The sequence below is a fragment of the Oncorhynchus nerka genome, linkage group LG10 (assembly GCF_034236695.1).
Source record: "Oncorhynchus nerka isolate Pitt River linkage group LG10, Oner_Uvic_2.0, whole genome shotgun sequence".
Classification (NCBI taxonomy): Eukaryota; Metazoa; Chordata; class Actinopteri; order Salmoniformes; family Salmonidae; genus Oncorhynchus; species Oncorhynchus nerka.
Window position 1 is genome coordinate 63,701,736 of NC_088405.1, and position 27,901 is coordinate 63,729,636.

The 27,901-nt window shown below is 44.2% G+C and overlaps 1 protein-coding gene across 1 annotated transcript; it reads left to right on the forward strand.

The window, feature by feature from the left end:
• Positions 1-231: 231 nt before the first annotated feature.
• Positions 232-26,806, forward strand: LOC115135808 (neuroligin-3-like). The gene is made up of 5 exons (XM_029670907.2): positions 232-912; positions 4,431-4,580; positions 5,402-5,587; positions 22,386-23,175; positions 25,059-26,806. The coding sequence occupies exons 1-5, from the start codon at positions 429-431 to the stop codon at positions 25,897-25,899; spliced, it is 2,451 nt and encodes an 816-aa protein (XP_029526767.1). The 5' UTR covers positions 232-428; the 3' UTR covers positions 25,900-26,806.
• The last annotated feature ends 1,095 nt before the right edge of the window (positions 26,807-27,901 follow it).

Sequence of the window (27,901 nt, forward strand, 5' to 3'; positions counted from 1 at the left end):
GCTTTGAAATGATTGTGTGGGTTTTCTACAGGGAGCCAATCTTCTGTGTAAGCATACGAATGATGAGCTACTCTAGCACTATATATTTAATAGCCCTAGTTTTCAATTAATCTGGCAACATAGTCCCATCAAAATACTCAGCGGCATTGCAGTCAGCAACCCACACGTTTTTGTTGAAACGCTGATTTCGATGTTTGCTCACCTGACCATTTGTCTCTCTTGTTTGCAGCTCTGGGTTCTGAACATCAATGAGAGTTGAAGCTGGAGATGAGTGAATACCTGGCCTTTGTTTATTTGTTTTTAGTAACAATTGGAGCCCAGGGCAGGTTGAGCAATGCCTGGTTGAGTGGAATACAGTAGGTTATAAGGACTGAGAGGACACTTGAGTGTACATTGGCGTGGTGCAGAGGCACTCATTTGCCCAGACCATGTGGTTGGCAGAGTTCAGGCACCATTGGTTGCCTGCACACCTATCAAATCATAGAGGAACCGCAACCATCACTGCCCGCCGTGTTCTTTTAATGTGGATGTTATGTTCCTACTGGCAATGCACAGTGGCAACCAGCCAGAACTTCAACCCAACTGTGAACACCCAGTTTGGGAAGCTGAGGGGCCTCCGGGTCGCAGTGCCAGGTGAGGTCCTTAAACCCGTTGACCAGTACCTTGGGGTGCCGTACGCTGCACCTCCCATTGGGGAGAAGCGCTTCACGCCCCCAGAGCAGCCCTCCTCCTGGTCAGGGATCAAGAATGCTACCCACTTCACACCGGTGTGCCCTCAGAACATCCGCAACACAGTGCCTGAGATCATGATGCCCATATGGTTCACCTATAACCTGGACACAGTGGCCAATTACATTCAGGATCAGAACGAGGACTGTTTGTATTTAAACATCTATGTTCCAACAGAGGATGGTGAGTGGAATGGGTCAAATGCACCAAAGGGACAATCCATGTTTACTGTATTGGCCTTGCTGTCACCTTGCGATGATCGTGTTTTGAGCATGCAGCAGTTGTCATTGTGCATCCCATTTGTGCCAGCCCAAGTTCTTTTCCCCTCCAAAGTCATGTCATCAACTCTTCTTCACTGCTTACGTGTTGCCTCCCTTCCTTGTGTTCTGTAAGAGGAAAATGCATTCACACACTGATATAAAACTTGTTAATGTGTCAGACAACTAATCATTTAAAGTCAGAATATAGCCTACAGCATTTCCTAACCTAACTACTGGGAATAGGTCAATAGATGTGATAAATGAGATTCAGACAAATGTTAGTCTGATTAAATATTTAGTCTTGTGCACTAGATGTCTGTTTACAATGTGAGCACCTTAACAGTATAAGAATCTGAGGTGCAATACATTTCTATATTTGTATGCTATGGATCTGTTGATCAATATTAACTGGACAAAATCAGAGCTGCCTGATCTCCAGTAAACACTATTGTGATTGATAAACACATTTCTGTTACTTCATTTTTTTTGGACAGTATTAGGGCTCACACAATCTATAGACCGAGTGCATGTGAATTCATTATGCTTATTATTTTATTTTATGAATATATCTAACCCCCTATCTCACTACCTCCCTTTCGTTCCTAAGGTGATGAGAAGTGGACCTGGTTGGTTCCTGCATGTTTCTTACATTTTTCAGAGGCTTCTGTTATTTTGTAGTCTCATTCATTTTTCAGTCAAAAGAATATCCAAGGAATGTGCCAGAAAACCCAACAAGAAAGTATGTAGAGAAGAAGGTATGTAAGCTAACAAAGGAATTTAAAGGAGCAGAGTGACTTGGGAGTTGGCTCAAAGCCAAAATCACAGCCTCATCGTCTTTGAATGTTAAACCCAGTAGAGACCAATAAATGTCGGACAGAGGTGTGTGTGCATGTGTATGTGTTCAGAGATTTAAGTGTTTTCCTGAGAGTAAGATTATTCCACACAATAACATCCACCCATGACATGTTGATTTCAATACAATATGATTTTTTATTTCATTAGAAAACAAATCAACATATTGACTTCAAAAAGTTGCTGTTGGTACAATATGTAAACAGCCTAGTTTTTTTTCTTAACAAGACAAGGAAAAGGAGACTAGATCATATTTCCTCTCTCTGCTTAAAGAACGGACATGCTTCCTTCTTTTTACAGTAATGCAATTTTGGACTGATTTTCTGAGACACTGATTGGATATCACTTTCTTCCTTGGCGGTCAATCATGTTATTTTTGAATTCTCTTGTTCTTTCTTGTTTTTTTCCTCCCTCATGTGAATCCTAGGGACCCAAATCAAGAGTCAAGGAGCGGATTTCTCTCACAGTGACAGTGAAGGTATTTTTTTGTGCTCAAAGTTTAATACACAACTTTTAGATTTTTGAAATTTCCACAGACCTTCATCTTCGATTTCTTGACAAACCTTTTACACCTCAGAAGTAGTTCAACCGTAGTTTATCAGTTTGCATGCAAAGTCAATATCAAGTCACTTGATTTTCTCAGCGCCTTCGCTATTTCACTCTTTAATTGATTTGATCTGGACATCCATATCATATCTGCAGTATTTTTGGTGTCATGGATTTTTTGGGGGACACTTGATACGGATTTCGCCCTCTAACAGCCCCCTGAAGGTAAATGTAGGTATGCTGGTCAATTTGTCATTGATCCCAAATGTACTGTACTCCATTTGTACAATAGGTTATTGTATGGGTTATTTCTTGTCTCCTTGTCTCAGGGGAAGTCAACCATGTTCCTGGAGATCCACAGGGTATGCAGGATTAGGCTTTAACCGCCTGGAAGACCAGGGCCCAGATTCACAAAACACTTATTTTATTTTTTAACAATTGTAAATATTATTTCTCCACATTGGTAGTTAGTCATGTCGCTGCAACTCCCATATGGACTCGGGAGAGGCGTGCGTCCTCTGAATCACAACTCAGCCAAGCAAGCCGCACCAATGTGTCAGAGGAAACAACGTACACCTGGTGACTGTCATTTTAGGTAGCTATCTAGCTAGCAATGGCAATCATTTTAGCATATTTCTTAATGAGATTTACTGTTCTAAAACATGTTCTTAGGTTTAAAATAATCAATACTGAAACTTTCAGATGAAGTTTGTGAGTGAATTAAACATGTTCATTTGCTTTTATGAGCTTTTTCTCTCACTGCCCTGAGTTTAAGACAAGGGTTTAGCTATCTTGGAAAAAATAACATTTCCAATAACTGGATTTTCAAGAATCAAATTTCTTCTTAACTTTTTGCTTTAAGGAGAAACATAAGAAATAGCGCAATACATTTTCCAATAACCTTTTTGAGGAATAGCAACTTTGCTTAACTTTCTTCTCAAGTCTTTAGTTAAGGGGGAAAATGGCAGTTAAAAATAAATGTATTCTTAAGAAGATTTTGTGAATCTGGGCCCAGGTGTGTTGAATTTAGTCAATCACTCCACTGATCAATTAGCTCAGTTGGTCAGTTAAGTGATTGACTAAATTCATCACACCTGATCTTTCAGGTCGGTTAAAGCTCCTGGCTCTCCAGGAACAGGGTTGCATTCCCATGGCCAATCAACAAAGAGCTCATTTTTTTCAGCACTATAAATTGAACATGAGTGCAATAAATGTACACATACAGTACCTCTTCATGTTTGAAAAAGTGACAATTTTGCTGTGTCTTCTAGGGATCACAGACTGTGATGTCTATAACCAACTGCATCTTATCTCAAAGTCTCCTCCACTATACTCTGTGGGTCTCATGGGAAGACTGTACGAGGGACTCATGTGGATGAAGCTATTACTATTCACTACATACTGTGCTATTCAGGAGATTGACTGTGGTGTAGGAGATTTGTGTCGTTTGTTGTTTTATGGCAACCCACACCTCTCACATTGACATGGAACTTACAATTCAGGTCATATGCATTGTTCTGACCAACTAGATCTAATTGTTGTTTTCGATGCAAAGTAAGTTGGGTACTGCAATTGAACCACTAATATGACATGCAATGCCTGCAATGCTCTGAACACACAGTGAGCAAATATAGTATGAACCAGATACACTTTAGGGATACTACATGTGTAAAAAGTATTGCTAATAATAGAATAGTTGTAAATGGCTCTAGTATGAACACAGTTTTGTGGGGGTAAAAGAGTGAGCTTGACATAATATAGCAATTCTTTTTCTTTCTACTGCACGTTCCCTGTTAGGCCTGTATGATGAGTATCCTTGCTTTGCATTCTTGTCTCCATTGGTTCGTCACAACCACGACCTTAATCACCCAAGCACATCTGCTAAAATCGATGCCATTACCTTGAGCTTACCTTCAGCTTTAGTGGTGTAAATGTTGCTGAGTCTAGTTTCTGGGAGGGGTTACAGTATTCTGATGTTGCATTGCATTACCTTGTCTTTAAAGCTTTACTGTACAAAGCGTAAATGGCTGATTCTCTCTGCAGACATTCGGGACACTGAGGCTAGGCCCGTGATGGTCTACATCCATGGAGGATCATACATGGAGGGGACAGGGAATATGATTGATGGGAGTGTGCTGGCCAGCTATGGGAATGTCATCGTCATCACTCTCAACTACAGGGTCGGAGTACTAGGTGATGAGATTCTCTTACTATCTCTGAATGGTGTTTGTGGACATTCATTTCAGCCTTGAAGAGTACATACAGTACTGGCATAGGATTGATAAATGTTCTTCTCATAACGTTGATCTCCCCACAGAGATCCTATTTAAGTTAGAGTTCTACTATGTTATTCTATGGATCTCTCTCTCCCACCAGAGTTTGAATTTGTTACATTTCTATGACTTGCTATATGACTCATTTTCCCCTGATGTATAATCCCAGGTTATGAAGGCAAGGTATGTTGATATTGTATTGATGGGAGTAAGATTAGAATTGCAACAATGTAATGTCCTCCGTCAGAGGGCCAATGGTTGTGATTTGTCGTATACAAGCTACAATATTCCAAAACACTGCTTCAATCAGTTTTTTTTAGGTGAATTTATCTAACCTGCGGAGAGATTGAGCACTTTTGGCAGCCTATATGATTTTAAATAAGAGGGGATGCAGGAGTCACAGCCAAGGTCGAGAGTCTTTCTTGTAGGAGTGACACTTCATCTATCTCTGTGCGAGGGGCGGAAAGGGCCTGCCCCCCTCTCCGTGATTGATACTGGTGCTCTCTTGGCTCTGCCCCAAGGTAGACTGCCTCTATACACACAGCATAGTGGAGAAAAGGACAGGTTGCAACTCAAGGAGCCGTGCAGCGAGAGTGTCCTTATGAGAAGGGTCAATGGTGTCAGGAACAGAAGAGGTTTGTGGAGGCAGAGGAGAAGAATGATGGTATGATATGCTGAACCACAGATAAGTGTTAAAGAAATCACCTAAATAACACTAATATCTTCTTCTGTATATTCCAGGGTTCCTCAGTACAGGTGACCAGGCAGCTAAAGGGAACTATGGACTCCTGGACCAGATCCAAGCCCTGCGTTGGATCAGCAAGAACATCGGCTATTTTGGAGGAGACCCGGGTCGCATCACTGTCTTTGGATCTGGGATTGGAGCCTCCTGCGTCAGCCTGCTCACACTGTCCCACCACTCTGAGGGTAAGCCGAAGATTCAACCTGGGGAGACAGGGCAGGAGGGATGGGTTAGTCACCAGTGAATCGCATGATCAATGCAGATGCCTTCATATATATACTGAACAAAAATATGAACGCAACATGCAAAAGATTTCACTGAGTTACAGTTCCAATAAGGAAATCAGTCAATTAAAATAAATAAATTAGGCCTTAATCTATGGATTTCACATGACTGGGAATACAGATATACATCTGTTGATCACAGATACTTTTGGTAAAGTAGTGTATGTGGACACCTGCTTGTCGAACATCTCAGTCCAAAATCCTAGCTATAACAGCCTCCACTCTTCTGGGAAGGCTTTCCACTAGATGTTGGAACATTGCTGCAGGGACTTGCTTCCATTCAGCCATGAGCAGTAGTGAGGTCAGGCACTGATTTTGGGCGATTAGGCCTGGCTCGCAGTCAGTGTTCCAATTCATCCCAAAGGTGTTCGATGGGGTTGAGGCTCTGTGCAGGCCAGTCAAGTTCTTTCACACCGATTTCGACAAACTATTTCTCTATGGACCTCGCTTTGTGCACGTGGGCATTGTTATGCTGAAACAGAAAAGGGCCTTCCCTGAACTGTTGCCACAAAGTTGGAAGCACAGAATTGTCTAGAATGTCATTGTATTGTGTGCGGCTGCTCGGCCATGCAAACCCATTTCATGAAGCTCTGGACGAACAGTTCTTGTGCTAACTTTGCTTCCAGAGGCAGTTTGGAACTCAGTAGTGGGTGTTGCGACCGAGGACAGACCATTTTTACACGCTTCAGCACTTGACGGTCCCGTCCTGTGAGCTTGTGTGGCCTACCACTTTGCGGCTGAGCCGTTCTTGCTCCTAGACGTTTCCAATAACAGCACATACAGTTGACTAGGGCAGCTCTAGCAGAGCTGAAATTTGACGATCTGACTTGTTGGAAAGGTGGCATCTTATGACGTTGCCACATTGAAAGTCACTGAGGCCTTCAGTAAGGCCATTCTACTGTCAATGTTTGTCTATGGAGATTGCATGGCATTTTGCTCTATTTTATACACTTATCAGTAACGGGTGTGGCTGAAATAGCCAAGTCCACTAATTTGAAGGGATGTCCACATACTTTTCTATATAGTTTAACTTTTAAAAAGTAGGGGCATGGGTCAGAAAACCAGTCAGTATCTGGCGTGACCACCATTTGCCTCATGCAGTGTGACACATCTCCTTCGCATAGAGTTGATCAGGCCTTTATTGTGGCCTGTGGGATGTTGTCCCACTCGTCCTTCAATGGCTGTGCAAAGTTGCTGGATATTGGCGGGAACTGGAACATGCTGTCGTACACGTCGATCCAGGGCATCTCAAACATGCTCAATTTGTGACATGTCTGGTGAGTATGCAGGAGGGAAGAACAGGGACATTTTCAGTTTCTAGGAATTGTGTACAGATCCTTGCAACATGGGGCTGTGCATTATCATGCTGAAACATGAGGTGATAGCTGCAGATGAACTGGCACGACAATGGGCCTCAGGATCTGGTCACGGTATCTCTGTGCATTTAAATTGCCATCGATAAAATGCAATTGTGTTCGTTGTCCGTAGCTTATTTCCGCCCATACCTTAACCCCACCGCCACAATGGGGCACTCTGTTCACACCGTTGACATCAGCAAACCGCTTGCAAACAGAACGGCATTCACGCTGTCTGCCATCTGCCCAGTACAGTTGAAACCAGGATTCATCCCTGAAGAGCGCACTTCTCCAGCATGCCAGTGGACATGAAAGGGGAGCATTTGTCCACAGAAGTTGGTTATGAAGCCGAACTGCAGTCATGTCAAGACCATGGTGAGGATGACGAGCACACAGATGAGCCTTCCTGAGACGGTTTCTGACAGTTTGTGCAGAAGGTCCTGGGCTGGAGAGGTTACACGTGGTCTGTGGTTATGAGGCCAGTTGGACGTACTGCCAAATTCCCTAAAATGACATTGGAGGCGGCTTATGGTAGAGAAATATACATTAAATTATCTGGAAACGGCTCTGGTGGGCATTCCTGCAGTCAGCATGCCAATTGCACGCGCCCTCAACTTTAGACACTTGTGATTAAACTGCATATTTTAATGGCCTTTTATTGTCCCCAGCACAAGCTGTTTAATCAGCCTCTTGATCTGCCACACCTGTCAGGTGGGTGGATTATCTTGGCAAAGGAGAAATGCTCAATCACAGGGATGTAAACAAATGATTGCATACATTGTTTTAGGGATAATTTATTTCAGCTCATGAAACATGGGACCAACACTTTACAAGTTGCGTTTATATTTTTGTTCAATGTAGTTCCGTCACAAAATTCACACACACGGCCCAGTGATTCATCAGCCTGTAGTTATCACAGACACATACTAGATACTACTTTATATGACACTTGATCTCGTAATATAGCTTCACGTGGAGCATTAACATGAATGTGTTGTGCTCTCTCGTCTTGCTTCAGGGAAGTGGCATTATTCACAGATCTACTGTATCATCAGCTTTTCTCTTCACCTTGTTGCTTTTATGCTAAAATGAAATATGATATTTCTGTATTATTTAGTGCTTTAGATCTAACTGTATACAACCCCTATCCTCAACTAAATCTGTATGAATTGAGGTTTTATCACAATCTATCATCTACTATATCAAGTGCAACTCCAAATGGGTCCAATTGAGTCCTTCAGAGGAAGTGAAGTATTTGGATATGTGGCTAGGGTGGTGGGGGTAGTTGTGGAGTTAAGTGATGGCTATTGTTCCCCTCTCGTCAATCTAATCAGACTAAAAGCTTTCCCTCTTATAGCATGAACCTGTTTAACAGAAACGCCTATAAATTCAAGGTAATGCATGGATGGAGTCTAACTATCTATCTCACTACACTATCTATCAATTTAACTTTATTTATTTACATCTATACATCAAGAGATATGTGCACAGCACATACTGTTCAGTATCTATTAGTCAATACCATGGTCTTTAAACCTCACTTTGTTTTACACTCACTAATTTACCCCCGGTGTTTTAGAGCGATTTGCTGATATCTTTTCTTATCCTCACCGGAGTATACGGAAGGAGGGTTGTGAATGAATTAATGACACTCAATCTAAAACAAAAACAGTGGCATCTGTGCCTTTACATCTCACACACACACACACACACACACACACACACACACACACACACACACACACACACACACACACACACACACACACACACACACCACCTCCTCTAATCAATCAGCCCTTTATTACATCAGGCCACACAGCTCTAACGGCAGCACAGCCAGCTTAGGCCCCTCACTGAGATTTGTGTGAGCCAGCGTCATACTGTGGTACACAGACAGAATGCCCACTCAGTCTTTATATCATGCATTTTTTCAAGCATTAATCAAGACCGATGATGACCGTTGCCGATATAAAATAATACAAATCACTTGGAGAATGTACCATTTTTAGACATACAAAAAAGCATAAATGGAAATGTTTTTCCACTGCCTGGCTTTGTAAAATGAGCTGGTTTCACAACAGGCCATATTTGGTTTGGTGGGTTCATAACAAAGTCAAAAACAGGAGGGTCAGTGAAGTGAATCATACAGTATAATCACAGTGAATCCTTTAAGGGACTGAAGAGCAGTGGGGTTTGTCCTTTGTTTTCCAGACATATCTGCTTGGGTTAGTGGATGTGCTGTATGGCCTGGTAGCCTGATGCTACACATCAACTCAATGCTCAGGGGTTTGCACTGCTACTAGTATACCACTACTATTGCACATCCATTCTGACCTTGCAAACATACAGTGTCTTCAAAGAAAGTTAAAAAAAAAACACTCTTCAATTTGAAGACACACCTTGCAGTCATGTGACTAACCAACTTCGAATGATCACAAAAATATTCATACGGAGTTTCATGCCTCCTTATTCCAGGATTGATTAGGCCACTTTTGCCTTAGAGTTTACCCCAACCCTGGTGGTCAGGCAGCGCGTAGCTCCACCCACACCGCCTGACGTATCCCCACCAAAACCACCCCAATAACCGTCAGAGGGGTATGGTCATAGATGATCCATTATATTGACATGATGGTCAAGTGACCGCTCTAACAATGGAATACGTGTCCTCAAAGGTGAAAGGCAGGCGAGATCAGGTGGGACCATTCTAGTCAGTGAGAGGGCAGATGCACATGTGAACAACGGGCACAACTCGGCTATAAAGAAGAGGGGTGTTGCATCAACCGCCTGAATTTGATAGTATTTCAAATTCATCGACTTCATATGCATAGCTCGTCTTGAATTCCAACAGGGACAAATACGATATAAAGTGTTTTTTCTCAAAGTTGCTGGGATGTTAGACTTATATCAGTACACTCGTAATAACCTAAGCATATTCTGAACGGAAATGGGGGAAAACTAAACTTCAGGAGGACCTATCATCCTTCAACTCCCTCCTCTCTACCTTCTATTCCTCTGTATCTACTGCTAAAGCCGTTTTCTATAACTACATTTCAAGCTTCTTCCTCCAACCCTGGGAAACTCTACTTTGCTTTGTCCTCCCTCCTTAATCAACCACCTTTTCCTCCTCCCTCTCTTCGGACGACTGACCTCTCCCCTGTCTCTCCAGATGAAATTTTGCGACTAGTGATGTCCGGCTGCCCAACAACCTACCACCTTGACCTCACCCCCTCCTCTCTTCTCCAGACCATCTTTGGAGACCTCCATTCCTCACTTCCCTCATCTCATCCCTGACCACTGGATGCACCCTCTCTGACTTAAAGATGGCCAGAGTTCTCCCCTCCTCAAGAAACCAACACTCGACCCCTCTGATGTCAACTACAGACCACCATCCCTTCTATTTTTTCTTTCCAAAACACTTGAGTGTGCTGTCTCTGACCAATTCTCTCATTATATCTCCCATTATCTCCCTCAGAACTATCTTCTTGACCCTAACCAGTCAAGGCTCACACAGCTGAAACCGCTCTCCTCTGTGTAAAAGAGGCTCTCCACTCTGCTAAAGCTGACACTCTCTCCTCTGTCCTCATCCTCCTAGATCTATCCACTACCCTCAACACCGTGAAACATCAGATCCTCCTCTCAAGCCTCTCAGTGTTGGACATCTCAGGCTCTGTACACTCTGAATTACATCCTATTTTTTTATTTTTTTATTTCACCTTTATTTAACCAGGTAGGCTAGTTGAGAACAGGTTTTCATTTACAACTGCGACCTGGCCAAGTTACACATGGAATAAACAAGCATACAGTCAATAACACAATAGAGAAGAAAAAAATGTCTATATACAGTGTGTGCAAATGGCATGAGGAGGTAAGGCAATAAAAAGGCCATAGTGGCGCAGTAATTACAATTTAGCAAATTAACACTGGAGTGATGGATGTGCAGATGATGATGGGCAAGTAGAAATACTGGTGTGCAAAGGAGCAGAAAAGTAAATAAAAACAATATGGGGATGAGGTAGGTAAATTGGATGGGCTATTGACAGATGGGCTATGTACAGCTGCAGCGATCGGTTAGCTGCTCAGATAGCTGATGTTTAAAGTTAGTGAGGGAAATATAAGTCTCCGGCTTCAGCGATTTTTATGATTATTATAATTTTTTATTTTTCTGCGCAATTCGTTCCAGTCATTGGCAGCAGAGAGCTGGAAGGAAAGGCGGCCAAAGTAGGTGTTGGCTTTGGGGATGACCAGTGAGATATACCTGCTGGAGCGTATGCTACGGGTGTTGTCATCGTGACCAGTGAGCTGAGATAAGAAGTGAAGGAGGCTTTGTTGTGAAATGGGAAGCCGATTATAGATTTAATTTTGTCGGGCGGGTGCGGGCAGCAAACGGTTAAAAAGCATGCATTTAGTTTTACTAGCGTTTTTTGAGCAGTTGGAGGCCACGGAAGGAGTGTTGTATGGCATTGAAGCTCATTTGGAGGTTAGTTAACACAGTGTCCAAAGAAGGGCCAGATGTATACAGAATGGTATCATCTGCGTAGAGGTGGATCAGGGAATCACCCGCAGCAAGAGCGACATTGTTGATATATACAGAGAAAAGAGTTGGCCCAAGAATTGAACCCTGTGGTACCCCCATAGAGACTACCAGGAGTCCGGACAACAGACCCTCCAATTTGACACACTGAACTCTGTCTGAGAAGTAGTTGGTGAACCAGGCGAGGCAGTCATTTGAGAAAACAAGGCTGTTGAGTCTGCCGATAAGAATACGGTGATTGACAGAGTCGAAAGCCTTGGCCAGGTCAATGAAGACGGCTGCACAGTACTGTCTTTTATCTATGTTAGTTATGATATCGTTTAGGACCTTCAGCGTGGCTGAGGTGCACCCGTGACTAGCTCGGAAACCGGATTGCACAGCGGAGAAGGTACGTGGGATCCGAAATTGTCAGTGATCTGTTTATTGACTTGGCTTTTGAAGACTTTAGAAAGGCAGGACAGGATGGATATAGGTCTGTAACAGTTTGGGTTTAGAGTGTAACCCCCTTTGAATAGGGGGATGACCGCGGTAGCTTTCCAATCTTTAGGGATCTCGGACGATATGAAAGAGAGGTTGAACAGACTGGTAATAGGGGTTGCATCAATGGCGGCGGATAATTTTAGGAAGAGAGGGTCCAGATTGTCTAGCCCAGCTGATTTGTACGGGTCCAGGTTTTGCAGCTCTTTCAGAACATCTGCTATCTGGATATGGGTGAAGGAGAAGCTGGGGAGGCTTGGGTAAGTAGCTGCGGGGGGGGAGGGGGGCGGAGCTGTTGGCCGGGGTTGGGGTAGCCAGGAGGAAAGCATGGCCAACTGTAAAGAAATGCTTAGTGAAATTCTCGATTATCGTGGATTTATCGGTGGACGTCTAGCATTTGGCAGCTGAGAGGAGGAGCTCTTATTCTCCATGGACTTTACAGTGTCCCAAAGCTTTTTGGAGCAAATTTCTGTTTGAAAAAGCTAGCCTTTGCTTTTCTGACTGACTGCATGTATTGGTTCCTGACTTCCCTGAAAAGTTGCATATCGTGGGGACTGTTCGCTGCTAGTGCAGTCCACCACAGGATGTTTTTGTGCTGGTCGAGGGCAGTCAGGTCTGGAGTGAACCAAGGGTTATATCTGGTCTTAGTTCTATATTTTTTGAAAGGGGCATGCTTTTTTAAGATGGTGAGGAAATAAGTTTTAAAGAACGGCCAGGCATGCTCAATTGACGGGATGAGGTCAATATCCTTCCAGGATACCCGGGCCAGGTCGATTTAGAAACGCCTGCTTGCAGAAGTGTTTTAGGAAGCGTTTGACGGTGATGAGGGGTGGTCGTTTGACCGCGGACCCATAGCGGACGCAGGCAGTGATTTCTGAGATCCTGATTGAAAACAGCAGAGGTGTATTTGGAGGGCAAGTTGGTCAGGATAATATCTATGTTACCCATGTTTACAGATTTAGGGTTGTACCTGGTGGGTTCCTTGATAATTTGTGTGAGATTGAGGGCATCTAGCTTAGATTGTAGGACTGCCGGGGTGTTAAGCATATCCCAGTTTAGGTCACCTAACAGAACGAACTCTGAAGATAGATGGGAGGCAATCAATTCACATATGGTGTTCAGGGCACAGCTGGGAGCTGAGGGGGGTCTATAACAGGCGGCAACCATGAGAGACTTATTCCTGGAGAGATGAATTTTTAAAATTAGAAGCTCAAACTGTTTGGGCATAGACCTGGAAGGTGTGACAGAACTTTGCAGGCTATCTCTTCAGTAGATTGCAATTCCTCCCCCTTTGGCAATTCTATCTTGATGGACAATGTTGTAGTTGGGGATTTAAAAAATTTTTTTTTTACCTTTATTTAACTAGGCAAGTCAGTTAAGAACAAATTCTTATTTTCAATAACGGCCTAGGAACAGTGGGTTAACTGCCTGTTCAGGGGCAGAACGACAGATTTGTACCTTGTCAGCTCTGGGATTTGAACTTGCAACCTTTTGGTTACTAGTCCAACGCTCTAACCACTAGGCTACCCTGCCGCCCCGGGATGGAAATCTCAGAATATTTTGGTGGCCTTCCTAAGCCAGGATTCAGACACGGCAAGGACATCAGGGTTGGCGGAGTGTGCTAAAGCAGCGAGTAAAACAAACTTAGGGAGGAGGCTTCTGATGTTAACATGCATGAAACCAAGGCTTTTTCGGTTACAGAAGTCAACAAATGAGAGTGCCTGGGGACACGCAGGGCCTGGGTTAACCTCCACATCACCTGAGGAACAGAGGAGGAGTAGGACGAGGGTACGGCTAAAGGCTATCAAAACTGGACGTCTAGTGCGTTGGGGACAGAGAATAAAAGGAGCATATTTCTGGGTGTGTTAGGATAGGTTCAGGGTGTAATGTACAGACAGGGGTATGGTAGAGTGTGAGTACAGTGGTGGTAAACCCAGGCAGTGAGTGACGATAAGAGAGGTTGCATCTCTGGACGCAGTTATGCTGGGTGAGGTCAACACGTAGGTGGGAGGTATCTGAGGCATGTTGAGTGGGACTAGGAGCTCAGAAAGTAAACTAAAACAATGATAACTATCCTAAACAACAGTATACAAGGCATATTGACATTTGAGACATAAAGCGAGGCATAAAGCAATCACAGGTGTTGATTAGGAGAGCTAGCTAAGACAACAACGGGTAAGACGACAACAGCTAATCAGCTAAGACAACAACAACAACAGGTAAAATGGCGATGAATGGGCAGAGAGGGTAAGTTAACTACACACATGGCCTGAGTTCGAGGCTGGGGTCGACAGATAAACAAAATGGAGTACCGTGATTAATGAACAGTCCAGCAGGCATCAATTATGTTGCAGAGTGATCATAGGGTCTAGTGAACAGCAATAGATGCAACAGGGAAGCCGCTGGGTAGTCGTTGCTACGCTAGCAAGCGAGAGACACGGCGTACAAAGTTAGCAGGCCGGGGCTAGTAGAAGTCTGCTCCGATGTCCGGCAAAGGCCTGTTGCAGGCACAACGGATGGAGTTACATCGGCAGACCAGTCCTGGTGGAACGGCGGGCTCCGTGTTGACAAAGGGTCCAGGCCAGTTGGCGAAAGAGGTATTGTAGCTGTAGTAATTTTGTTTGCTAGCAGGGAGATGCGACTGGCTCGCGGCTAACTGGTGCTAGCTTCGGGACAGGGGCGTCAGCCACAATAGCACTCAGTAGCAGCTAGCTAGCAGTGATGATCTGATGCAAAGGTCCAGAGCTTACGGCAAGAACCCAGTTGGGTAGTGGTGGATTCTAGTTGTGTTGGGGTAGAGTTTGAGAGGCATCAGCTGTGTAGCCGAGTGATCACTGAGCAGGCCGGGAGGTGGGCCTGGCTCAGAGCTAACTTCGGGGCTGGGCCACTCGGTGGCAGCTGTGATGATCAGGAGTAATGGTCCAGGGAATCCGGAATCCGGCTTTGTAGTGGAAAAACAGTCCGATACTGGCAGACTGGCAAGTATTATCCAGGCTAAAAGCGGCTGGAGTCTGTGCAGAAGGTAAAGGCCGTTAGCAGTGGCTGACAATGACTAAATAGCTAGTGGCTAATTAGCTGGTTAGCTTCTGGTGGCTAGCTTCTGATGGAGGTTCTGGCTATAAGGTCTAAATAATAGCGGATCCGTATCACATTGGGTGAGGCGGGTTGCCGGGAGGTGTATTTAATTTAAAAATAGAAAAGAGATTGAAAATAAATTGAAATATATACACACAAAAAATGAAAAATTCTAAATGTACACGGGAGAAACGACAAACCACGTCTGCACTGCTACGCCATCTTGGAATCACACAGTATAATCACAGTGAATCCTTTAAGGGACTGAAGGGCAGTGGCAGGTCGCTCCTACCAGGTAGTGTGGAGAGGATCTGTGTCTGCACCACGTGTTCTCACTACTGTTGTCCCCAGCTCCAAGACCTCTCCATCACAGTTGACAACTCCATGGTGTTCAACATCTTGTGTTCTAACCATGTCACCCCTCTCTGCACATGCCACTGGCTTCCAATCGAAGCTTGCGTCATCTTCAAGTCCCTGGTGCTTGCATACGGAGCAGCAAGAGGAACTGCCCCTTCTTACCTACAGGCTATGCTCAAACCCTACATCCCAACCCGAGCACTCCGTTCCGCCACCTCTGGTCTCTTGGCTCTGTCCTGGCACCCCAATGGTTGAACAAGTAATCTGAAACCCTACGTCTTTAAAGAGTATCTTAAATAACTCTCACAGCGCCCTCTCACGTTATGAAAAGTTTTATATTTGGTTCTATACAATGTTATCCATGGGCCATTCAATGGCCACAAGGAGACGTTTCATGATGGTCAAGGGGATGTGTGGTTCCCAGTAAGTTACCAGGATGTCACTGAGGACCTTGTCAGGACCTTTTATACGATGTTGTCAGAACTTTAATGTACTAGTCATAGGATGTTGCGTGACTGTCCCAAGGGAGCATCCCTGCAAACAAACATTTGTTAGGACGTCCTCAGAACGTCATGAAATAGTCGCCTAAAGTGGTCAGGATGTTGTGGTCCTCTGATAGTTTTGTTGTCTTGGGGACCTCCCCGAGTATGTTTTTAGAACGTTCTTGGGACGTTCTTGGGACTTTGTGTCATGGTCCCCTGGAGGTTTTGTCTAGCTCCCGGTTTTTCCCAGGACTGTCCCCAAAGACGTTTTTAGGATGTTCTTGGGACGTTGTGTCATGGTCCCTGGAGAGTTTTGTCACTTGGTCACAGGTGTGCCAAACAATTATAAGTAAAGTCATTAAATAATATGGGGGTTTTAAGGTAAGTGGTACGCTGTTCAGCTAAAATAGTGTACAAATCTTAAATCTATGACAATAGGACTGCATTTGACATAATAACTTAGTACTGACTTTTCAATATGACCCCACTTGGGATTTGGGGTATGCTGATCTTTCTGCTGCACAACAAAGTCTGTAGAATTTCACATACCTATAAGTGCAGAGATGTATTATCAAAAGAGTGCCATCTGCACTGCTATTTTAGTTATGAATTAATGACTATTCTCTCATTGACTTATTTCAGCTATTTGTTTGGGTTTTGAAAATAGTTGTCTAATGTTGGTGGGGCATATTATTCTGTTTGAATGTTACTCCTGAATCACTATGATAAATATAATAGTTTTTCATTAGTATTTTTAACCGAGTTTACATTTACTTTGAAGTCCAAAGTGTAATAATACAGGTGAAATCAGTCATTGACACAGACATGGTGGTGTAGCAGGAAGATCGAAATTCCAGGTTGTGAGTTGAAATTGCAGGTGAAGACAATTACTCTATGAATAAACATACACAATGTAATCATGTGTGTCAAGTATGTGATAACACTTTACAATAAGGTTCCATTTATCAAAAGGTTTATAAAGGGGTTATAATTATGTTATTAACGGATACTTAACCATTCATGGTTTCTAATACATTTACAAATTATTATCACATTGGTCAAAATAGTGCAATAACTGGTCAGTGTTTGCCAAATAGTGAGCCAATATTTACCTCCATTTATAAATGCACTTACAAATGCTTTTAGGTGAACCCTTATCTATCATAATGCAACCTTGTTTTAAATAGTTGCAAAGTTGAACAATAGTTATTTTCTCTCTTTTGGGTGAGATGCATTGTTGCTCTGTCCCAGGAATGGAAGAGGTTGGTTTTCTTGACTGACCTTTAATATCCTGATGCTCCGGCCAAATTTACATCTAGGACATTATTCAATAATGTATTTATTACCCTTTACATGAGAAGGCTGAGAACGCACCCTTGTGGGGCCCCAAACTTGCTCCCAGAGTCAGCGTATACATCAATGTTGTTGTCTGAGGCTATCCGGAACATATCCCAGTCCGTGATCGTAGCAATCTTGAAGCGTGTAATCTGATTGGTCAGATCAGCGTTGTATTGACTTGAGCATGGATGTTTCCTGTTTTAGTTTCTGTCTATAGGCTTGGAGCAACAAAATGGATTCATGGTCAGATTTGCCGAAGACGGGGCCCGGGAGGGGCTTTGTATGCATCGCGGAAGTTAGAGTAGCAATGATCCAGAATTCTGCCAGTAGTGTCGTGCATTTGATATGCTGATAGAATTTAGGGAGTATTGATTTTAGAGAATTAGAGAATCAAAGAGAATTCTCTTGGAAGATAATGCGGTCTGGATTTCATTGTAAGGAATTCTAGGTCATGTGAACAACATTTCTGGAGTTCCTGTATGTTGTTGTGATTACACCATGAGTCGTTAATCATAAGGCATACACCCCCTGCCCTTCTTCATACCAAAGAGCTGTTTGTTTCTGTCGGCGGGATGTCATCTTAACCACTGTGAAATGTTTTCCTTAACCAAAAATGTTGTATTTTCAGCTGTTTGATGCTCGTGTACAAAACCGTAAGTAAAATATGCACAAACAAACCTCAACAGGAAGCATAGAAATAGAGCACATAGAACATATCTACCACTTTTTAGACTTGCTTTCAATGAGAATGACGGATCTATAACCTTTTAAAGTAAGTGAAAACCTACTGACCTGCGTGGGTGTCATTAACATTGCCAAAAGACAAAGCTGTGAATGTATCAGTGGATTACCAATCAGGGCCTTGGCAACAGTAACAAGGGGTGATGTGTAATGAAACTTGATTGTGCGTGTCCTGGGTAGACGTTCCCGGGACCATGACACAAAGTCCTTACCACTTTTAGACTACCATTTTGTGACGGTCCAGGGACATCCTAACGACTCATTTTTGTTTGCCGGGTTATATCTATTAAAAAACGATGCATATCAGTTGAGTTTTTAGAAGTACTTTGCAACAACAAAAATCCATGAAAATCGCTCTCTCTCACTCTCTTATATTTATGTAGAGACTCATTGATTCACTGACTGACTGGGGTTGTGGGTGTGTATTGGTGGTCAAAATGTAGATTGAAAGTCTTGATATCACTGCTAAAGTCAAGTTTAGTGATAGGATTCAGGAATGTGGTTTGGTGTTGTAGGGGATTTGATCTGTTCGAAGGGAAGAGAGACTGCAGAATCTTCAAACAACAACTTTTAAGATTTGCAAATATGGAGCAGTTAACTATGCACTTCAGTCTTGAAGATTCAATTCAACAGTGTTGAAGATTCAATTCAACAGTGTTGAATTGAGGCCCAATTAACAGAGTTGGCTCAGCTTTTATAGAGTCCAACCTCTATGTGGCAGTTAGCAGATGTGTGCAAACAAGGGTGGGGAACATAGTGAATAAAAGGTGTTTAGCTTGTCTTTGTAGATTAAGATAGCTGCCATTGCCTGTTCCTTCCTGCAGCTTTCCACACATGGGAGTTCCTGCAGATAGTACAAACGGGATGTCACATACTGCATACTCAAATTTTGGGGTTCTAGTCAAGATTCTAGCAGCTGTGTTTAGTACTGACTGAACTTTATTGACTGCTTTATCCGGATAGCCTTGCAGTAGTCTAATCTAGAAGTGACAAAAGCATGGATTCATTTTTCAGCATAATTGTTGGACAAAGTTTCTGATTTTTGCAATGTTGTATTGATTTTAAAAAAGCTGTCCTTGAAACAGTCTTGGTATGTTAGTCAAAAGAGAGACTTTTTAAAAGGTAATTTACCACCTTCACGAGTGCAGTCTCCGTGCCATGATGGGGTCTAAAACCAGACTGAAGTGTTTCGTATACATTGTCTTCAGGACGGCAGTGAGTTGCTGCGCAAGAGCTTTTCATTTTTTGGGGGAGTAATGGGAGATTCTTTATAAGCCAATTTTTTTTATTTTATTAAAAATTATTTGTCTTTTTCAAGAGAGCCTTTAATACTATCACTTTTAGTGAGTTTGGTACACATCCAGTGGACAGGGAGACGTTTATTTTGTTCAACATAGGAGGGCCAAGCACAGGAAGCATCTCTTTCAGTAGTTTAGTTGGAATAGGGTCCAGTATGCAGCTTGAAGGTTTAGAGGCCATGACTATTTTCATCAATGTGTCAAGAGATTTAGTATTAAAAAATGTGAGTGTTTCCCTTGATCCTAGGTCCTGGCAGAGTTGTGCAGACACAGGACAACTGAGCTTTGGAGAAATTACTAAGATTTAATGAGGATTTTGCTTTCTAATGATCATTCTAATGATCATGATCTTTTCGTCAAAGATGTTCATGAATTTATCACTGCTGAAGTGAAAGTCATCCTCTCTTGGGAAATGCTGCTTTTTAGTTAGCTTTGCGACAGTATCAAAAATACATTTTGGATTGTTTTTATTCTCCTCAATTAAGTTGGAAAAATAGGATGATCGAGCAGCACGGCACTGTCTTTCCAAGCGAATCGGAAGACTTCCAGTTTGGTGTAGCCCCATTTCCGGTCCAATTTTTCTGGGGCTTGGGTATTTTCTTTTTTTTCTTTAAAATTATTTTTACCCCCTTTCTCTCCCCAATTTCATAGTATCCAATTGTTGGTAGTTACTGTCTTGTCTCATCGCTGCAGGTGAAGGTCAGGAGTCATGCGTCATCTGAAACACAACCCAACCAAGCCGCACTGCTTCTTAACACAGCGGGCATTCAACCCGGAAGCCAGCCGCACCAATGTGTTGGAGGAAACACCGTGCACCTAGCGACCTGGTTAGTGTGCAATGCGCCCGGCCTGCCACGAGTCGCTAGTGCACAATGAGACAAGGACATCCCTACTGGCCAAACCCTCCCTAACCCAGACGACGCTATGCCAATTGTGTGTCGCCCCATGGACCTCCCGGTTGTGGCTGGCTGCGACAGAGCCTGGGCTCGAACCCAGGGTCTCTGGTGGCACAGTGATGCAGTGCCTTGGACCACTGCGCCACCCGGGAGGCCCTAGGGAGCTAGTTTCTTATGACAAATGTTTTTTGTTTTTAAGGGTGCAACTGCATCTAGGGTATTACGCAAGGTTATGTTTAGTTCCTCAGTTAGGTGGTTAACCAATTTTTGTACTCTGACATCCTTGGGTAGGTGGAGGGAGTCTGGAAGGGCATCTAGGAATTTTTGGGTTGTCTGAGCATTTATAGCACGGCTTTTGGTGATCCTTGGTTGGGGTCTGAGCAGATTATTTGTTGCGATTGTCCAGGATTAAGGAAAAACATTAAGATCCACAAAATGTATTCCACGGGACAAAACTAGGTCCAGAGTATGGCATTGAGTAGGTCCGGAGACATGTTGGACAAAACCCACTTCTCAAGTCGATGATGGCTCAGAAAGCCTTTTGGAGTGGGTCTGTGGACTTTCCATGTGAATATTAAAGTCACAAAAATTTGAATATTATCTGCTATGACTACAAAGTCTGAAAGGAACTCAGTGAGGAACGCTGTATAAGGCCCAGGAGGCCTGTAAACAGTAGCTATAAAAAGTGATTGAGTAGGCTGCATAGATTTCATGACTAGAAGCTCAAAAGACGAAAACACAGTAATAAAAATACATTTGCTATCGTAAATGTTAGCAACACCTCCGCCTTTGCGGGATGCGCGGGGGATATGGTAACTAGTGTAACCAGGAGGAGAGGCCTGGTTAACAACAGCATAGTATGTCTAATTTTCCACGACAGAGTGCAGTCAGCTGTTACTGAAAAAAAGGGAATATTACTTTAACCCCTTTTTCTCCCCAATTTTGTGGTATCCAATTGGTAGTTCGTCTTGTCTCATCGCTGCAACTCCCGTACGGACTCGGGAGAGGCGACGGTTGAGAGATAAGCGTCCTCTGAAACACAACCCAGCCAAGCCACACTGCTTCATGACACAATGCCGGCTTAACCCGGAGGCCAGCCACACCAATGTGTAGGCGGAAACACCTGGCGACCGTGTCACCATGCATTGTGCCCAGCCCACCACAGGAGTCGCTAGAGCGCGATGGGACAAGAACATCCCTGCCTGCCAAACCCTCCCCTAACCCAGACGACGTTGGGCCAATTGTGAGCCGCCCCATGGGTCTCCCGGTCGAGGCCGGCTGCGACAGAGCCTGGACTCAAACCAGGATTTTTAGCATTTCGCTGCACTCGCATTAACATCTGCTAACCATGTGTATGTGAAAAATAAAAATGTGATTTAGTGGCACAGCTAACACTGCATGTTAATGTTATCTTTTTACCCACTCTATAATGTAATAATCAACACATCAGTAAAAACATTTTTACGTTATGTGTTCAGAATGTTTATTACGTTATTGGAAGTTCATTACATTATCAGTTGCTATCCTCCCTGATGTAGTATTGATTTTTGAACATAGAGAGGGAGGGAGAGAGAGAGATTTTCAACAAGGCTACTGTGTGGAGTCACTGAATTTTCCTCTTTCCCAAAAGCAGTGCTCTCACAGATGAGTTTCCTCAAATTTGTATGCAAATATGATCCCTTTGTGTTGAGTGAGTTTAATTCATTCAAATCCCTTTTTAGCGTAGCCAATGTTACATATCCACCACTTACTAAGCATTATTTTTAATTGTGAATTATACACTGTGTCAATTAGAATAAATACGATTTTCAGAGTTCCATCCTTTCCATTTATATTATTTAAGGACTTATCTGACATTTTAAGGAAAATGACAATTAACTGAGATGCACAGATTGAACAGACCTAAATTTATTTTTTATGATTTTAAAAAGGGATGTTGATGAGGTTTGTCTCTCACCATCGCAGATAAAACTTTGCAGTAAGCACAAAAAACTGTTAAAAACCGACATCATCAGAACCTAGAGAGATCCTATGAAGCTAACAATATGTTAAACTGCAGGCCTACAAATGTTCTGTATCAGATGCTTGTTGACCAGACAGCACTCATCTGATCTGTGTATGTCTGTCTGTGCCATGATCTCCCCAGGCCTGTTTCACAGAGCCATCATCCAGAGTGGCTCAGCCCTGTCCAGCTGGGCCGTCAACTACCAACCTGTCAAGTACACCCGCATGCTGGCTGAGAGGGTGGGCTGCAACGTGCTGGACACCCTGGACATGGTGTCCTGCCTGCAGAAGAAGAGTGCCAGAGAGCTGGTGGAGCAGGACATCCAGCCAGCCCGCTACCATGTAGCCTTCGGCCCCGTCATTGATGGTGACGTCATCCCCGACGACCCCGAGATCCTGATGGAGCAGGGCGAGTTCCTCAACTATGACATCATGCTGGGCGTTAACCAGGGGGAGGGACTGCGTTTCGTGGAGAATGTGGTGGACCTGGAGGATGGCGTGTCCGGCAGCGACTTTGACTTCGCCGTGTCGGACTTCGTGGACAGCCTGTATGGCTACCCGGAGGGGAAGGACACTCTGAGGGAGACCATCAAGTTCATGTACACGGACTGGGCTGACAGGGACAACCCAGACACCAGGAGGAAGACGTTAGTCGCCCTGTTCACTGACCATCAGTGGGTGGAGCCCTCGGTGGTGACGGCTGACCTGCACGCCCGCTACGGCTCGCCCACATACTTCTACGCCTTCTACCACCACTGCCAGAGCCTGATGAAGCCTGTGTGGTCGGACTCAGCCCACGGGGACGAGGTGCCCTATGTGTTTGGCATCCCCATGGTGGGAGCCACTGACCTGTTCCCCTGCAACTTTTCCAGGAACGACATCATGCTCAGCGCTGTGGTGATGACTTACTGGACCAACTTTGCCAAGAGTGGGTGAGTACAGCACCCAGAGACCTGGTCAGACAGGTCAGTACAGCACCCCGAAGGCCTGGTCACACTCACAGGTCAGTACAGCAACCCGAGGCCTGGTCAGACTCACAGGTCAGTACAGCACCCCGAGATCTGGTCAGACAGGTCAGTACAGCACCCTGAGGCCTGGTCAGATTCACAGGTCAGTACAGCAACCCAAGACCTGGTCAGACTCACAGGTCAGTACAGCACCCCGAGATCTGGTCAGACTCACAGGTCAGTACAGCACCCCGAGACCTGGTCAGACAGGTCAGTACAGCACCCAAGACCTGGTCAGACAGGTCAGTACAGCACCCCGAGACCTGGTCAGACAGGTCAGTACAGCACCCGAGACCTGGTCAGACAGGTCAGTACGGCACCCCGAGACCTGGTCAGACAGGTCAGTACGGCACCCCGAGACCTGGTCAGACAGGTCAGTACAGCAACCCAAGACCTGGTCAGACTCACAGGTCAGTACAGCACCCCGAGATCTGGTCAGACTCACAGGTCAGTACAGCACCCCGAGACCTGGTCAGACAGGTCAGTACAGCACCCAAGACCTGGTCAGACAGGTCAGTACAGCACCCGAGACCTGGTCAGACAGAATCCAGTCTTGATTGTGGTATGCTTGTATAGTAAAAGGATGGGGTCATTATTTCATATTTCCCATTTGTGTCTGTATTTGCCTAAGAAATGCTATAAATGATAGATGGAAATAGTTGTCTTAATCATATTCTATACTGTATTGAAGCCTGTGCAGAAGAACCAATATTTATAGACATATAGACACACTTCACATGTATCTTAAAATGGAGCCTTGCTGCATTACACCTCTGCTTAAGTCACAGCAGAAAACGGCAATTAGTCTCTATAAAAATGTTACAGTAAACACTGATGTAGACACAGATGCTCAGTAGAAAGTGGGTTTTAGATGGGCTGAAATGAAAGATGTAGGGCAGGGATGGGCAACTGGCGGGGTCTCAACTTACTGTTGAGAGTTAGAACAGCAGAATACACAAGGTGCAATTTCGAATTTTGGTTGTGCATCAATCACTGACATTGCCTCAATTTGCCTGAGTCAGGATTTAAAAAAAATTGATTGGTAAATTAGTCTAGCCAGTTTTCTAAACTTGTAGTAATCATGGTCGAATTACCGCCCGGGGGCCCCCCCATTGATTTTGTTAATCACTCTCACTCAGATCTCATATTCAAAACTGCAAACATTTCTCTCCACCCTATAGCAACATATGTAAAGTTGCAGGAAATGAACTGTAAAACTGCACTTTTTCCCCTCTGCCCCATGACAAAATGTGTAGAATTGCAGGAAATGTACTCTACAACTTAGTTTTTCTCTCTCTACTGTCAACACGGGGGCTGCTAAAATGATTTGCTCACAAGGTGTTTTACACGCAATTTCACTTCCGCGCCTCAAAAGGCTAGGACCAGTTCTGACTGCATGTGTGGGTATGGATGTGGGTATGCAGAGCCGCTGCGGCCCCTCAAGAAGAGTTCAGAGTTTTTGTGGCCCCCACCCCTATCAAAGTTGCCCATCCCTGATGTAGGGAATGCTTAGCACTTGAAAAAAGACTGTGACATTATGTACATCAACCAGTCTTGTCAGCTTACAACTGGCTTTGACCAGCAAAACTTGCCTGTTGACATCTAGCCTCGCAAAGCTGCCGTTCTCGCGATCTTACATTAAACGCCGAATGGATATCCGTGCAGCGTTTAATGAAAGCTTGCGGGATCACCGGCTCTGCGAGGCTAGTTGACATCTCCCATAATGAAGCAATTGAAAGAATAACTTCTCTATGTATGTTATCAATGATGCCCTGTCTTTGACCCCCGTCTTCATTGCATGTCTGCAGTGACCCCAACAAGCCAGTGCCCCAGGACACTAAGTTCATCCATACCAAGGCCAACCGCTTTGAGGAGGTGGCCTGGTCCAAGTACAACCCCCATGACCAGCTGTACCTGCACATCGGCCTGAAGCCTCGCATCCGCGACCACTACCGCGCCACCAAGGTAGCTTTCTGGAAGCACCTGGTGCCCCACCTGTATAACCTCCATGACATGTTCCATTACACCTCCACCACCACCAAGGTACCTCCCCAGGACACCACCAACTCCAACGGCAAGAGAACCGGCACCACCAAGCGTCCGCCTGTCTCCACAGCCCACAGCAGTGATGGGGAGGAGACGGGTCCTCTGATCGTGGCTCACCCCAGAGATTACTCTACTGAGCTGAGTGTCACCATCGCTGTGGGTGCCTCGCTGCTGTTCCTCAATGTGCTGGCCTTCGCAGCGCTCTACTACCGTAAGGACAAGCGCAGCCGGCAGGGTGGCCACGGTGGCCCCCACCAGGCCAGCCCCCAGCGGCAGAGCAACGGCAACGACGTGAGCCACACCACCACCGACGAGAGCCTGTCCCATCAGATGACCCAGTGCAGCCAGATGAACCAGTGTGACACCCTGCATGACCTCCACGACCTCCCTGACCTACACGACCCCCTGCACCTCTCCCCCAACATGGACTACACCCTGACCCTGCGCCGCTCACCAGACGACATCCCCCTGATGACGCCAAACAACATCACAATGATCCCCAACTCCCTGATGGGCCTGCCCAACATGCACCCCTACAGCACCTTCCCAGCCGGGTACAACTCCACCGTCCTGCCCCACTCCCACTCCACCACCCGGGTCTAGACCTAGCCTGGGACAGAAGATATACAGACCACAGTCGACAGAGATTGTAGAGGTGAGCTGAGGGGCGAGCTGTGCTGTACATTAATTAATACAAACAGTAGTTGGGTTGGGATTAGTTTATGTTCATACTGCAAGAGCCATGCAAAGCTTTTCCTGGTCAAATGGTGCAGAATCGCCGCCAATATACTACTGCCTCCTCTCCTCATAGAGGGAGGTCTATAAGCAGTGTCATTTTTTAAATCATCAATTTCAAGACTTGTGAGCTGGTTAAAATGAGAAGTGCTTTTTATTTCCCATTGTCTTTTGATGGTAACATTTTTGGGAACTTTTTCTTGTATGACCTCAGCATAATGTTTGTACAGTTGGATTTGTACGGGAAGCTTTTTTCTTCCTATGATATCTGTTTTGATCTTCTGTGTGGAACAAGTGTCATCTGGACTCATCACTGACTGAAATAACATTTGTAAAAAGCAGAAAATCGGTGTCATTAAGCAATTTTATACATATTCCTCATATTCCTTCAACTCAACTTAAAAGGGTATTTTTTACTGACTAAAGAATTGCAGAAATACTATGTTACTGTGACTGTGATCATTTGAACCTTTACTACAACATTGATTACAATTTGTAGTAAAAGTATCCCATTTATCCAATAATATTTCTATTTGAATATGAACAATATATCACCCCTATATACAGTATGTGCGTGTGTGTGCCCGCGTGTGTGTTTACACTCTGAAGTGTAATGTAAAGCTGTAAATTGTTAAGAAATGTGTTTGACATTTTGTTTGAAGTATTGGCTTTCATCATATTTAGTGTTGTACTCCGATCTATGCTCGTCTGTCTAAGTATCTTTGTTCATTTTCAGTTAACTGTGTCTTATTTTGCTGAACACGTTGTGGGAATACAACTTCTGCTTTATTATAAAAAGACAATAGCTTAAGATGGCACATACTCTAACCAACTGATGTGTTTCCATTGGCTTGGCTTGTTTGTACACAATAAACTTAGACCAGCACTTTTTAAAAAAATTGTTTGTTTGTTTATATGAATATGAAGGTATTGACATAGTTTATACAAACAATTGCAGACTAAGCAAGCTGAATTTCCCCCATGCGCTTCATCCCATTTACAGAAAACACCGATTTTGGAGCATAACATGTTTTCAAGCATTACTATAAGAGGCTCTTTTGAATGTAATGGGCTTCACAGTGTTATTCTGGGAGAATACACATCCCTCTTAGAGTTACTATCACCTGGCTTTCCTGGATACAATCGTAGATTAATATCAATGGGCTTATTTTTAAAGATTTGTTTGGAACGGAGTGGTCGTCTTGTCAAAATAATACATCATCTTTATAATGAGTCAGATGTGGCTAGATGGTCAATCTTATTCAATTGTATTACATACAGGATTATTCAACCGCAAACCAAGAAAAATATGAATCTTCGATTTTGGGCATCGGCAGGGCAATAGTCCATTTTGACTGGGCCCAGTGGAGATCAGATGTTATTATGATACATTTGTAGCCGTATGATGGTCATGGGCTGTAAAGGAGGAAAGCCAAGGAAGATAAGAGGGTACAGGCACACTCCAAAAAGACAGTGTGGTGTTTGCTCCAGCTGCACACTGGGAACATTGTAAGGGCTTTGACATCAACTGCGTCAGTGATGAAGGGAGAGCAGCAGCTGGACCCAGCCCTCAATGTCCCCTTGTTAGTCTACTTCCTCAATGTCAGTCCAGTGGCATTTACATGGTCTGCTTTTTGTTTTGCTCCTTTGTCTGTATATTCTTCATATCTCTATGTTTTCTGAAGAGTCAAACGCACCCACCAGCCAGCGTCTGCTTTAACTGACCATATGGCGACCTTTACGTGCCTCAGACAGGCAGCACAGATACTATGCAGACCATGAATAGCCTGGCCAATGAGAGAGAATGAACTGGCCATGCAGCGGCCCACAAACTGAATACATTTCCAACAGGCATCCAGCACACATGATG

Excerpts from the sequence above, each read along its gene's own strand:
- LOC115135808 (XM_029670907.2), top strand. The coding sequence starts at position 429 with ATGTGGTTGGCAGAGTTCAGGCACCATTGGTTGCCTGCACACCTATCA. Across the intron at positions 913-4,430 it reads CTATGTTCCAACAGAGGATG|ACATTCGGGACACTGAGGCT; the intron begins GTGAGTGGAATG and ends TTCTCTCTGCAG. Across the intron at positions 5,588-22,385 it reads ACTGTCCCACCACTCTGAGG|GCCTGTTTCACAGAGCCATC; the intron begins GTAAGCCGAAGA and ends TGATCTCCCCAG.